This window comes from Syngnathus leptorhynchus, chromosome 2 (genome assembly GCF_054491065.1).
Source record: "Syngnathus leptorhynchus isolate UIUO chromosome 2, UIUO_Slep, whole genome shotgun sequence".
NCBI lineage: Eukaryota > Metazoa > Chordata > Actinopteri > Syngnathiformes > Syngnathidae > Syngnathus > Syngnathus leptorhynchus.
The window spans coordinates 18,250,127-18,265,149 of record NC_141196.1 but is presented as its reverse complement, the minus strand read 5'-3'; the positions used below and the strand labels follow the sequence as shown (position 1 = coordinate 18,265,149).

The following is a 15,023-nucleotide window of genomic DNA, read 5'->3' as shown; positions in this document are numbered from 1 at the left end:
ATAAATGCCACAATTTTAGTTCATCTGTCTATATTTTATAATACTCATTTAACTGTGTAAATTAGAGCATATAAATCTGGTATCGGAGGTGCAGATATTTTAGTTTTGATTCACACATCACTTTTATTATTCACGTTAACAGACATTTTAAACAATAGAGTAACAAAATAATCCACAACACGTTCGGTCATATGCGTGCACCCATTGTACGTATGGTCGTTGTTTATCTCACCAGTTAGATAACTGCCACCCTCCACAATGGAAACAAACAGTTTGACTGAACTAGTATTTAGCATAAATATGTAAGGCAGCATTTCATTACAAGCTGATGATTAATTTGATCCTATTACTGGTGCCAATGAATATTGATGAGTCTTAAAAATAGACCTAATCACGGAAGATTCATGGAAACATGTGAAGGAAGTATTGGATGGGGATTAAATGAGCGGAATGATAGATTACCATCTTCACCGTGGAAATGGTACGAACCCACCGCAATTAAATGTGCCGTAAGGTGATTGGACCACTGCAACCATGTGACATGCATTACATATACATGTTAATTATCCTCATTAATTTGTTAAAAACAGCATTTACTGAAAGGTAATGTTTTTTCACTCAATTAAAAGAGGATTTCATTTGATGGTTTTAGTTTATAGCCTTTTACTGACTAATGGCAAGAGGTTGTGAGTTGGGATTTAAAAACACAGTCCTGAATTAAATACATTTTTAACGAATAATTGTGAGATACAATCACATCTATTTGAAATTAAGAAAACAAATTTAGAACACACAATGGTACTTTCAATATTGATATTATCACAGAAACATCGAATAGATGGGTGAACAACCAAAAGTTGTTTTAAAAAGACACCACAAAGTATACCAATGTGTGTTTTATAAAATTGTGTTTTTCCTTGTTTTCCCAAAATATTGAAATTCTGCTTCCTGTCCATAATATGAAATGATAACATGACTTTTTTTTTTAATTATTCATTCAATGGTGATTTTGGGCCCGCTTGATTGTCCTGATCATTTTAAGATTATCATTAAAATTATTTTCTGGTGTGATTATTCTTTTTTTTAATATTTAAATTGCAGATAATTACACTGGTCAACAGTACATTTTAATCAAAGAAGGCTATTTTTTATGCCGATTTTCATAATGTTTCAAAATAAAAAAATTTCTCCACATCCTCGTCTGCTAGTATGCTCTCTCCCCTCTTACTGAAGAGCTGGCATCCTTTGATGAGTTTTTGAGATGTTCCTGGTGTGTGAGAGAGGAGTGTTTATCTGGCGACCTCCCACCAGGAACCTTTTGCGTATTTATAGCTGAGCAAAACATCCCGTTGACTCATGTGTGATCCCGATGCAGGAACATCAAGAATTCATATTTCCCTTGCCCCATTGCGCTATTCATATACATAAATCATGTAGAAGCATATATTATGCAGTTTGCACTGATGATGAAGACGACAATTCCACTCACTGAAATCAAATCACATATTTGTTGTGTTACAGTCACAAGACCAACTTTCTCCTTTTTACTTATTCTCATGCTACAATGATTGACAGTTGTTGAAAATGATAAATATTTTGGAGTGTGTAGCAATTAACAACAACGAGCCAATCTGAGTGTTCCTGTGAATTCGGGTACTCATCTTTGATTAGCTTCATCAACATTAGCACAATAGTGGAACAACATTTAGCCCAACAACTAAACAAGCACAATATGTATGCGTACTTTACTTCACGACCATGTAGAGAAGTGTTTCCAATTATGGAATATTAACGTGGTGTCACGTTGACAACATCATGTTTTGATTCACTCAACATTAGACCAAATACAGTGGTGTCTTAAGATACGAGTGACTTGACTTGTGAGTTTTGAGTAGGAAGCTGTTGTTTGGCTGACTTTTCGCTTTGACTTACGAGCAGAGACTTGCTGTTGTGGTGGTGGGTAGGAACTCATCTTAATATTCATGAAGAATATATCCGTCTAGCTGCTTGTCTTATTCTGTCCCCAGTTGGCCAGGCCAACAACACAAGAAAGAGTGGTTTTGTCATTACTGTATGTTTTTATAATGTACAATATTATGGAGTGCAAATTTTCATCATGATATGTTACAACAATTATTTATTATTTCAAAGGCTGATTATAGGCATTTCCATTCATTTGTGTGAAACGGTGATTAGGGGCTACGAGTGTTTTGCGTTAAGGGCATGGGCATGGAACAAATTAAGTTTGTGTCTCTTTACTATTGATTTTAGAGCCACACTGAAAATGTTTTGTTGAATTTACTCAATTTCATTTTATTCCTAAAATAATCTAGATCCAGAATAATTTCTTAATTACAGTACTCATCTATCTGAATCAAGTCCAGTGTCTTCAAAACTGAACAAAAAATGAACCAATGAAAGACATTTTTGAAAAGAATGTTAAGCCATATTTTTATTTGCTTATTTATTAGTCAGCGCATCACTTCATGGTGTATAACGGTTGTTGATTATGTCGGCCACTTTGTCATTTTATTGTATCCTTGCCTCTGCATACAAAGTATCTCTGTTCTCTGTTAACATTTTGCCATACTCTGTGGCACAATTGACTGGATTGTAAAATAGATAAAACAAGTGATATGAACTGAGCATGATTATATAGACATAAATGTTAAGTGCAGCTCGAGTATTGTAGGGCGTGTGAAAGATACCCCGGGTTGGTGGAAGGCTCTCTCGGCTTGGCGTACTAACGGCGTTGATTTAAACCTCTATTTCCTGCTGGCAGACTCAAGTGTGCTCGACAAGCAGGAGTGGGCATCAAAAAGCTCCACAGTGGAATCCGTTAGGACTCATTGACACTAAAACAACTTGCCAACTCTCACAACAAATTGCGCCTGTGGTTGAGGCACGCTAAAGAAAAATGCTAGCGACAACAGCAATCCGCTTCTTTCAATGATAGTCACTTTCTGTTGTGACTCATCGTTTCTTGATGTATCAGTTGTTATAAAGTTGTTGATCCTTTATGCTTTGTCTTTTTGTTATAAGTTCATTGTGTCCTAAGCCTGATTCCAGAATGCAGTGGTTGTCAACCGGTGGTCCACGGCTCTCTAGTGATCCGTGGCGGTATTGCAGATGGTCAGCAAATTTGGAAATGGAAAATAATTGCAACATTTTTTAAAATGTATTTATTAATGAAACTTATTTTCCAGCTAATTTGGTGAACAATCAACTGACTTTTTCTGTGTCTTCCTGGGGGTGTTTTCACTGAGTGTAGCAAATTTGAACAGGTTCCCCCTCCCCAAGCAAAGTTACAGGGGGTACTAAATCTAACAGCAACCCTACCTGTGAGAATACATAAGTACCCCCTCCCATTTTGAGATTCCTAGCCATCAACGTTTTTTAGCCAACGGCGATTCCTGACCATCTAATGACTTTTTCACATGGCTCAATTGTAGAGTGATAGTCTCCAAATTTGTAGATGCTGGGTTCAATCCTCAAGCCTGGTGATCATGTCAAAGTGTCCTTGAATGAGGCAATTTATATTTTGAAATCAAACTGCAAATGAGTTTTTCTTAGGTGGAATCACCCACCAGTCTGGAAAGGGTCATGACCACAGAGAGCATAGAAATCATTCAATGTATTTTGAGAATCAGTTTCCCCTGACACACTGGTCATTTACAGTAAGATACTTTTCTAATGCACTTATTTTCATGACCATCTGTTGTCTGTGTAATTCCCCCTCCTCTCAATGAACATGACACCATGCCCGTCATTGCATCTGATGAGGAAACCTGCTTCATTGGGCACATTTGGAATCATTTCCGGCCTTCATGGACTTCCTGTTCAAATTTCAGGGATGGGTTCTTCTGAATTTCTTGTGGATTCTGTTATGATCGACATGTTTGGGCTTTGAATTTTATTTTCACTGAAATGATCATGAAACATTTTCAATGGTGAATTATCTTAAAGTGAACAGTTTGTAGATTTGTTTTGCCATCTCATGGTGAACTAATGAATGCAACAATCTAAGCCTAACCCCCGTGGGGACAAGCGGTGCAGAAAATGGATGGATGAGTAGAAATGTTCTGCATTGGGTTCACTCATAGTACAGATATGTTTTAAAAAATATTTTACTTAATCCCAAATGAAAGCATACCACAAAAAAATATACAGAATGACAAAATTATCATTATTGTTTTTTTGTTAGTTTGGGGAAGTGCTACTGAGTGAGTTTTGACGAGTCATGTTAGCGACCAAACATTTTAACCACCAAAATCAGCCATGCACCGAAAGACAGCACAACAATGCAAAAAGGTTGTATGAAATCACTTTATTCTCAGAGTTTGCAGTGGTTCCACATTTTTCTTATCTTTTATTTTTGCATGGTTTCCAGACTAAAATATCTGTCTTTAGAGGGCATGCAGGTAAGGCTAACACAGCGACGCTTTGGGGATGGCGGGTAAACACACATAACAGGACACATCAAAAACGCTTTATAGTCGCACCATCACACACCACAGAGCATGCAGATGTCCATAAAGAAGAGGGAAGAGGGTGAGAAAACTTTGCAGTAGAAAAGTCTTAAAATATGCACTTAAAATATACTTGTTTAAAATATGAAAATAAAAACAATCACCAGCTACCAAGAGGACAGGAACAGGACCAGCTAGAGACAACACAAAAGATTAGCACGCTAAGTTTAGCATCCGCAAGTACAGACGACAGAAAAGTACAAACATTGGACGTTTACATTCAAGTTACATCAAAGACTAGTTTTAGTATCAAGTGGCTGCTTTTTACTATTAGGCCTACTTATCATGATGTTTACTGAGCGGAAAAAAAATAGTTTTGTTGAGTGGCAGTGGTCTGTTAGCCATGGAAAGCATGAACATTTTATCAAACGAGATGAGAGCGTGGCAGCTCAGTAACTCCTACAAATTGGTTAGGGGCAGTATTCATAGCTTGGAAGAATTCGGCTGGAGCTGTAAACGACGACTATGTAGGATTTCAAGGCCCTTGGAGATGTTAGTGAGCTAGGCTAATGAGGCTAGTCAAAGAAGGCTAGCCAAGGTACAAGCGACAACACCTGAGATATGCAGGAAAAAAGTAAAACAGAATGCTGTGTAGGCTACTACTGCTATCTACTACTATAAGCGTCGTTCTTTGGTTTGACATGATAACATCATTTGCGAATGTGCAGTTCTGGTAGCTAATTTTGCTGCTAGCACTCTGAACAGAGCCTAACGGGCAGTTTACCAGCATGGAGAACTTACTGGGTGCTACTACAATATTCAATTTTGACATGCTTTGGTGATTTTAGCTCACTGAAACTAGCATGAATATGCAAAATTCAAGGTATACCTGAAACACTTATCTTCTAACGTCTACAATTTGTCACACAAAAGCCGAAATGTTGCTTAGATTCAATGCAAAAGTAATGGCACAAAGTTAGTCAAATTCTGGGATTGCTTTTTTGTGGCAAACTGCAGGGTAGCTTTTGACGTACGAGGATAAGTTAGTGGAATGTCTGAAAGAGCTGGAATGTTTTAGAAAGACTGGAAATGATAGAAGTAAAAAAAAAGTTCCGACATTGATCCAGCTTCGTGTGCCATGTTTACACTTTTCAATGGAAACAGTGTTTTTTTTCTCTTCTTTTTTGTGGATAACAAACTTAGCACACTTGTCTAAAATAGCTGGAATGTTTCCGAAAGTCATGGAATGATGGAAATAAAGAAAAATTTTGTCCACATCTGACACCCCACCAACTTGTGCAGCATTTTTCCAGATCAACAATAAATGTAAATGCCAAGACGGCTTTACACTTATGAATGGGTGAATGTTTTAATGTTCTCATTCAAAAACACATCATAGCTATCTTAGCAGTATTGTCTGGAATATTCCAGAAAGACTTTATGGAATGGACATAAAATACATCAGATGACTCTGAAGCTTTTTGTGCCATTTTTGTTTTCCACTGAACAAAAGCATTTTGATACAAACACGATTATGGGGGTATGAATAAAAAAAATGTGAGTTGTTACATTTTTATTTGACGATAAAGAAGAAGCCTAGGTCTTCAAGCTACACGCAGACATGGCAACACACAAAAGCGAACTATAATGGCCAGTTACAGGGGTGAGGTATTTGATGACTGCACACTATTTTTCCATTATTTAAAAACCTTATACCCGCTTCAAACAACTCACGTGTGATGTTAACTTTGCAAAATCAGAGGAGTCCGCATCTTCAACCAAACACACAACATTGACGATTGTCTGTCTTTGCAGATTAGACTTGGGACGAGTTGGTGGTGAGTGATATATTCGGCAACTGCCCGCTTTTTTTTTTTTTTAACCATCTTCAATTATTGATTTCTTCAGTCGTGGAACAAAAGCAAAACATTAGCAAAAACTCTGGACCCACGGACCGTCAATAGTTGTTTACTGCTAAAAGAGAAATTTGAGGAATTTCTTGAAGTCATGAACATTTGACACAGACTCAATGATCCGGATTAAACAAACAAACAGAAAAAGCAGTTATTGCCTCAAATATTTCCCTTCACGACGACAACCACGTCACGTTACATCTCACTACATGCCAAAAAGAAAAAACAAAAGAATAAACCAATCACTTCTTTGATTATGTCACAGGGACGATCTGTTGTTTTCCCATATTTGCATCAAATATTAACATAAACGAACAAAAAAGGGATTTGTAAATTGTTTTCAAAATTGAAAATATGGCTTGTACTTATCTACCCATCTTGATATATGTCATATACATATTTTATATATATATATATATATAGAATTATTTGCCGCATAATGCCAGGCTATTTACAAATCAAAGTTGGCATGAAAGTTGTGATTATGTCTATTTTTATTGATTAATAAGTGGCGGACATTAAATGAGCCATTTTGTGACCAACATAACGTCACGTGGCAGCAGTGGAAGAAGAGTAGAGTGTGAGGAGGGAGGGAGGGAGGGCAGAGGAGCTGGTCATATGTGAAACGGCGTTACTTCTTGTTGAACATATCCATGAGAGGTGTCGGGATGAACTTCATCACCGTGTCCATGATGCTCTCCTCCTCCTCCTCCTCACCACAGCCGGTGGGCACTGCCTTCTTGGGGCGTGTCAGGCTGCCCTCCGAGGCCTGCTCCATGGCGGCGGCCGCCTCCGCCTCCTTCTCCTCCTTCTTCTTTATACCGTACTGCATGGGGACAAGCAGCGAGCAGCAGTGAATGGGCCCTCGTAAATAATTTTCACAGGAAAACCTCGAGATGATTAAATGCCCACATTAGATGGCGCAGTCCAAAAAAGCTGGACAATTTACCACCACCCGTATGCCTTGGTTGTCTGCTTTAGATCGGGGCTTTTTGGGACAAGTAAGGAGATGAAAGTAATGTCATAGAGATGCTTCAAAACAAAGTGTCTGACTACCCGTTCGATTTTTGGCATGGGCCCTGAAGACTTTTGCGTCGTCTTACAATCTACGTAGCCGCCAAATTTGATGTGGAACATTAAACTGGTGTTGGTCGCTAACTATTCAAAGTCAAAGGAAATGGCCAAATTGACCTTAAAATGGTAAATTACAAAACTGACTGACGGGAATATGTCTTTGAAATGCCTCTGTGCATTCTGGTATGATATGCATTTTTTTTTAAAATTCATCTTCATACATTTCCCCAGAAGTAACTGAAATTAAGAAAAAACATATACACATACAAACCTAATGTCAATATAAGTTCAATTAAATGACCAAATAACTAGCCCCACTGCTTTCGCAACTGTGCTGCAAGTGGAAGCGGTGCACATCAGCAGAGATGCACATTGAACTGTAGAAGTCGCTAAAAAAATAGTCCTGACCCCTAAAAATTGATTAATGGCTCAGCCCGAGCGCCATGTCAACATAATGGGAACCATCTCACTGCATGCCTCAAACTGTTCTCCACGTTGTTATCTGTGTTGTTCCTTTAATATGTTTTTTTTTGCAGATGGCGCCAGACTAATGAATGCGGTGGGCCATTCAGAAGGAGTGCATCGCAGAAGGCCAGTTGGTCAACGGGCGACACGACGAATGATCTCGAGGCAGAGATGCGGAAAATGGGATGAACTCCTCCGTGACCTCGTTGCCGCTTCCCTGTAATGGGATTCCTTGGCCAATAAATATCCTTGAGGAAGACCACCAGAGCGGCGTTCTACTGCGTAGATGAGCGCTGGCGCATTTTGTTTGTGTTTTTACAGATGGACCTCAGGGTCGTCCCGGGATCGCTTAGACTAAAATCATTGCCGGTGAAAACAGCTCGTCAGCTTTTCTTTGCCATTTGCTCGCATTTCATTGGAGATCCCCCAAGGCAACTCTGGACAATCTCACAGCAATGCGGTGTATAAATATGCTTTTTTTTTTCCCCTTTGGTACATGGACTTTAAATTACATCACTAATAGGTTGGCGGACTCATAAAATCCCTACTTATTTGTATTTTATGACATGTCCTCCCTGGTTATTGTATTTAATGATATGTTAACACGACTAGGACCTTGTTAGTGATGTTCTCTGACAACGTTTGCCAACAAAGGCACATATTGGACTTATTTCACATATTCTCTATTGGAGTCACGTGTCTTAAGGGCATGCAAACAGCAAATCCCACTTTGGACACAAATGCCACAGTTGTGGACATTCCATCAATACGGAGACAATTTTTGGTATTCTAATGCGAAAATGTACCATTGGACTGCTTTTCCAGCTACTTTTCTGTATTTTTCTTTTGGGGGCAGATAGGCAAATACAGATCTCGAATTTACACGTATGACACGTATGACGCAGTTGATTGCCTTTTTAATCATCTAGGAAATCTGTGCTTTTCTTCATAGAACACAAACAGCAAATCTTACTTCTGATGATTGACTTGACATTCAATTGTTTCAATGTCTTTAGGCTGTATTTTGACAGACAGGTCCATGTGCACTTGGCGTAAAAATGATTGCATCCCCATTTACGTGCTGGGAACCCGGGCAACTTTAGGTCATCCGCAAGTGGAGGTCTGCTTGAAGTTTTTCCTCGGCTGCGTTCACTCCCACAACAGAGCAGACGGCCCTATCCAACTGTGCCCGTCTATTAAAATACAAAAATAAAGAAAACTCTACCATTTGTGGACAATTAGACTGCATTTCGCATTTGATTTGTGCTGGGCATTAAAAGGGGATTTTCTATTCCCTTTACGATTTCCCCATCAGAGTCAAGAATCTTTCTTAAGGGAACACTAATGGCGAATCTGACACCAATGTCAGACTTGACATTTCACTTGTCCAGATGCCAATCTTTGAGTTCCCTGTGGCAAAGGAAGGATTTTACTTTAGGGCGCTCAGTGTCCAGAGATGACTCTTTGTGTTTTGTCTTTTTTTTAAGTGTGCACAAAGAGTGAATCGGACATTTGACACCAATGTCACAGTTATTGACTTTCTATTGTTTCAACGGCAAATTGATTTCTATCCTGTAAATTACCCATCTGACTATTTTCAAACTAATCAGTATTTTTCCAGCGAATCCCACTTCTGATGCCAAAGTGGTATGTGGCCCTGCATGAACATGACAAAGCAGAAGGCCTTCATAAAGCCCCATTGCAATGAATCCATTTCCAACATTTGTCTTAGTCACATATGGTGGTTAAAATACTTCCAAAGCCTTGAGGATGAACTAGTGTTGTTGTTGACACGGTAGTCAGTTAACTTCTAATGTCTTAACACATTTCCTTCATGTTTATTTATCTTTTTTCGTCCAGCACTACTTCATGCATGTTTGTTAGAACCATCAAAAGCAGCAGTACTGAATTTCCATCTTTTTTGGGCAGTGTACATTAAAAATGTTCCTCATACGTCTGTAAAGTCATTTCTAATGGTAAACGTTTTACCCCCAAAAAGTCTCTTAAGAAGCAATGGTGACTTTGAGGATTCTCTGATGCGTATCAGCTCGTCTGCCTTCTGCCTCCATGTTTGCGCTCTTTGGTGCCCGCCATCTGTGTCGCTCGGCTGCCTTTCAGAGTTATTCAAAGAGCAACAAAAAGCCTGAAGAGACGATAGCTACGCTCAGTTGAGCCCCAAACGTTGTATGGGGCTGTCGTTTTCTCTCGCCTCCAACAAAACTCAACAAGGGGAACAAGTGTGACTCCGCAGAGTGACAAAAAGTCTGCACAAAGTCAAGTGTTGGCTATATTGAAACCACTGTGTATTATTCATATGTTTGACTTTTTTTTAAGCCGTTTTCACACCACCTTCATGGCAAACTGGTATTAAGGGATACAGTCGCCATTTATTTTATTTGCTGAAGCAAGGAAAAATGAGCATTCGCAAAGCTGTCGCAGCTTCATGCATTCAGTTTATCGAGCCCGGGTGTGAAACTCACTCTTTTTAATCACAGGCAGTGCTCTGCCTCTATTGCTCTTTTGTAAAAGGGGGATCAGAACATTACCATTAGAACCTATTCATTCCCATCAGTATTGGCTTATTGTCAGAGAATTTTCAAACAGAAATGATGTTTTCTCTTAAAAATCTAGCTAACTGGCTTCTTTTCTGTTATGACTCCAGTTTCGTCTTTGGTAATCCTGAACAATGCCACATCTTGCTTAAAAGAGAAGGACAGTGGACCCCCCACATACTTGCGGTTTGGCACCCACATATTACCAAATTTCATATTCAATACTTTTTTGTCATTTGATATTTCTATCACTGCAGCCTCATTTCCCCATTTTTTTGGGTGGAAAACATGGTGTTGCGTTTTATCAGCATTTTTTTCTTTTTTGGTTTTATAATTTTACATTTTTGTTTTGTTTTATAATTGAATTTTACACATTATGTCACAATTGTGATAAAAATTCAAAATAACGTCTTTCTTTTTTTTTTACCTGTCATTTGAATAGGGCTGTGTAGACTTTTTATATCCAGGCAGAAACCTTGGAAAAGCTTTATATTGTGTTTTTTAGTTGATCCTTTTTGAATTTTTACACGTGATTGTGGTGCGGGTGTTGCATTTCATACCTTATCCCTGATGCCTTGTCGGATGTTTTCCCTCTCTGCCTCCATTTTGGCGTACTTGGCCTTCCGTTCCTCCTCTTGCTGCCTCAGTGCCTCTTGCCTCTCCTCCTCTTTCTTCTGGGCATCGGGGTCTTTTTCCTCCTCGCCGCCCAGCATCTTGCCCATGTCTTTGGTGGCCCCTGAAACATGTGTGAGAGAGACAAAAGCTCAACTGTGTATAATTTTACTCTGAGACGATGTCAGATTTTACTACCATTGTTCATGGGGTACAGATAAATAAATACTCACTCACTCACTCATAACCGCCCTTGGAAGGTTTCATACATTTGCATCAACGCAGCTCAAATGTTTCCTCAAAAAGGAAAAAGGTTGACACAAAGTGGCAGCATAGAGCCTAGATGGTTAAACATCCTTAGAGTCAAACACAAACTCCGTCACTCGAAACCAAAGCTTAAGTGCCCGACAGCAGAGGTGAGCTGCTCAGATGAAAGTGGCTGCGCTAAATTATTACTCGTTCTCTTGATCGTCTTTGTATCTCCCGGAGGGGATTAGCATCTCTTCATGCAAAGCGGCCACTCGGACCTCAGGTTAGGACTCGAGGACAAAGAGCCTGTCAGCGACTCTGATAATTGGGACGATGAGACCAAATTGTAAGGCTTGTCGCATAGTCTCATCTCCATTTTGAGCTCTTTATATGTGCTAAACATGGGATCATATTGTTTAGCAGTGACATCACACATGAACTAGTTGCCACCATAATGATGTTGGGGTCATAGTTTTTAATTAAGTCCTCCAATTGGCATACACGGAACTATAGATTTCCAGTATTATGCCGTGAAAGATGCTAGAGTTAATAAATGAAGGCAATGCAGCCACTCAAAACATCATCCATTGCAGTCCTGGAAGGAGGATCCTCCCATCTGAGCGCCCTTCTCAAGATTTGGAGTTTTTCCTTGCCCACCTCGGGGTTACGATCTGAGGATGCCGTTAATATTTGTCAACTATGGGCACGTGAAGCCTTTGAGACGTTTCTGTTATTAAGAACTGTATAAATAAATTTGACTTGAATTCAGTAGATCAAAGCATTCAATGTGTGAATCGGAGTTGCCCACTCATTGTCTTTTTGTTTTGCGATCCATTCGGAGCGGGTCGGACTGTGTTGCGCGATGCGTGGCAGTATAAAGAAATGTGATGGTGCCGCAACAAACATACTACATAGCGAGATGATATAACACTTCTCACGGACATGTGTGCCTTCCACTCGGTGGAAAAAAAGCTAGATTATTGCAGTTTTGCTGTGACGTTTGTGTCTCTTCGTGAAATCGGATTGTTTTATCTGTACGCGCACACCACCCGGGCTCCCTTGGAGGCCAGGGTGCGGAAAATGAAAGCAGCATTATTAGCAGTCTTACATTTGAAAGGAACTTATTCCATCGTCAAACGTTTGTATTTTTCAACAACATTTGACTGCATGTTCTAAAAATGAGTGATTAAAAATGATTGCTTTTTAACGGCAAATCCTCGAAATGATCAAACTGCAATTTTCCCTAAGTAGCTGCTCCAAACAAAGGCAGCAAATTTTCTGCTCAATTTCAACCATCCTTGAGACATTTGCGCGTTATCCTGCCATTACAGACATATCCATCAAAATCTGTGCCAATTAGTAAAGATAGTAATTGTTTCAAATTTTCTTGAAGGCCCTTACTGATACTAATATAGGATTTTATTTTAACAGTCCACTCAAGACACATGACCATTTCATGTCATCAGTTTTGAACCAAGAACCTTTGATTCGGAAGCAGGCATGTCATCCATGTGTCAGCTTTGTGAAAGGACAATAACTGTTCAATTGCAGCTGTCAGAAGCGCTTAGAAACAACATTTGCTGGAAAATAAAGCTAAATGTTGAAATCTCACAGCAGGGAGCGGTATGCGGACCTTTTTTTCCTCAGACTAATCCAGATGGTCAGCATGTGTGTTCTCGCATGTGTACGCTGTCACTGCGGTTCTCCTTTCCAGTCCAGCGCTTCCACAGCGGCAACTCGCCAAACATCCACCTGCACTCTGTGTTCACTTTCAACGCACCGGAAACAAATTGATTTTAACCAGAAGCGAACCTCACCATCTCACGGGAGAAAATCTCCTGAAAAAAAAAAAAAAGCTAGGCAACCTCCTCATTCTGCCTCTGGAGGAAATATCGGACGCAGCCATCTGCTTGAGGCGGGAAAATTGATGAGACGGCGGTGACCCGGAGGTGCCCGGCTGCCGTTTGGAAGGCGAGGTGTTGACAGGCCGGGACAAGCACCCGCCCGTCGTTGTACAGGCGGGGTGACGACTAATTAATGAACTCAGACGACGTTGGTGTCGGCAAGGACTTTTCTCACACCAAGGAATTTGTCAAGTAATAGCTGCAAACAACACAAGACGCTGGAGTCTATCCATCTTTTCTATCTCGCTTATCCTCATTGGAGTCGTGAGCAAGATTGAGACTCTTTAGATGACTTAGGGTGGGATATATCCTGGACTCATTTACAGTGATTTAACATAGCCTAGATAATTGCTTCTGGTTGGGGTTCATTTGGATGAATACCCCAGTCAAGGTTTGTCAAAGTACAAGCCTGGAATTTGCTGCTTCAAACCAAAATGGTTGACTGAAGATAACATGGTCATCCATTTTGGAGTTTCTTCGTGTATAAGCCCTGGAATTGTCTGCTTCCAACCAGAATGTCCATTTTATGCATAGATTTATTGCATAGTTGCTTTTGAGATGTTTTCAGACAGATATGATAAACATGTCCACTGATATCCATGTAAGCCACTGAAATTGGTTCTGTTGTTTTTTTTCTCTCCAGCAGGTGCTATGGAATGAGTTTTGGGAGACTGGGTTATGTTCAGTGATGTGCAAGAAAAACACTTGTGAAATTTAGCGGCGCTCACCCAACTAGAATAACTGACTGTCACTCAGCTTCATTTCAATTCCTGTCATTTGAGCCTGAGAATGTGGCCGAAAGGCTTGATTTAGAACCAAAATGGCAATTTTCTCATCGTGCTTATCATCATTAGGGTTGCGGTGGGGGCAGAGCTTATCGATTGGTAGACACTCAATGTTATGGCACATGCGTATAGACAAAGAAGCATTCACACTCACATTCCCATCTATGGACTATTTATAGTTTTCACTGAACATAACGTGGATGTTTGGGAGGGAAATCTTGGAGGGAGACCATGTTAATTCCAAACAAATGGAGACTTTCCAGATCCTCACACCAACCATTTTCTTTTAGCATTGAATATGATGGTGTACAAAATATTTTGAATTTCATAATGCCCGGAAGAGGCTCTGCTGCTTCCTGCTTCACTCCAGGCCAATATTAAATTCACTGAACAGAAAAGGAAACTTTTTCCTTTACTTTGCTTCTCACAGCTCGAGGGAATTTTGCAGGAATAATAATAGTCATTCTAGCAATTTTTAATTTGCAAATTTTATGAGCTGAAAGTAGACTGTTAACTCAAATCCCGCCGTGGTGACATTTTCTCATCAACTAATTAGCGCCGCCAATCACTGTGAAATGTCATTTAATGCCAGTGTGGGCTCGGAAATGTCTAACAGAATAGTAAGGAGGCAATTCTGCTCATATGCTAATCTATAATAACACAAGTATATATATATAAAAAAAATATTTCCTGCCTCAAGGCAAATAAATGCACCTAAAAACAGCAAAGAATAAATATTAGAACCATATTAGTTCATAGACAATCATATTCGCACATTGAACTCTATCTCTGACCAAAACAATTGAATCCCTATATAAACGTCTGCCTGCAAAAATTTGCCATCAGGAAAGCAATGTAAGTTTAATTATTTCCGCTACAAGACGGCCTTGTTAGCACATAACCTGTTGTCGAGCCCATTTAAATGCTGTTGCCAGCCTAAATACCAGTACCTCGCGAAGCACATAATCACTCCATCCCTATTTTACCATTTAAAAAAATG

General features: G+C 39.6%; 1 protein-coding gene across 2 annotated transcripts in view; it reads right to left on the bottom strand.

Annotated features, from left to right (window-relative positions):
• Positions 1-6,746: 6,746 nt before the first annotated feature.
• LOC147061114 (complexin-2-like) overlaps positions 6,747-15,023 on the bottom strand; it is a 49,049-nt gene continuing 40,772 nt past the window's right edge. For both annotated transcript variants that reach the window (XM_085904417.1, XM_085904426.1), the window contains exons 3-4: positions 11,034-11,209; positions 6,747-7,208 (exon numbers count right to left, since the gene is read on the bottom strand). In XM_085904417.1, the coding sequence (XP_085760543.1) occupies positions 7,014-7,208; positions 11,034-11,209 (371 nt within the window). In that variant the 3' untranslated portion in view covers positions 6,747-7,013. The remainder of the gene's footprint in view (positions 7,209-11,033; positions 11,210-15,023) is intronic.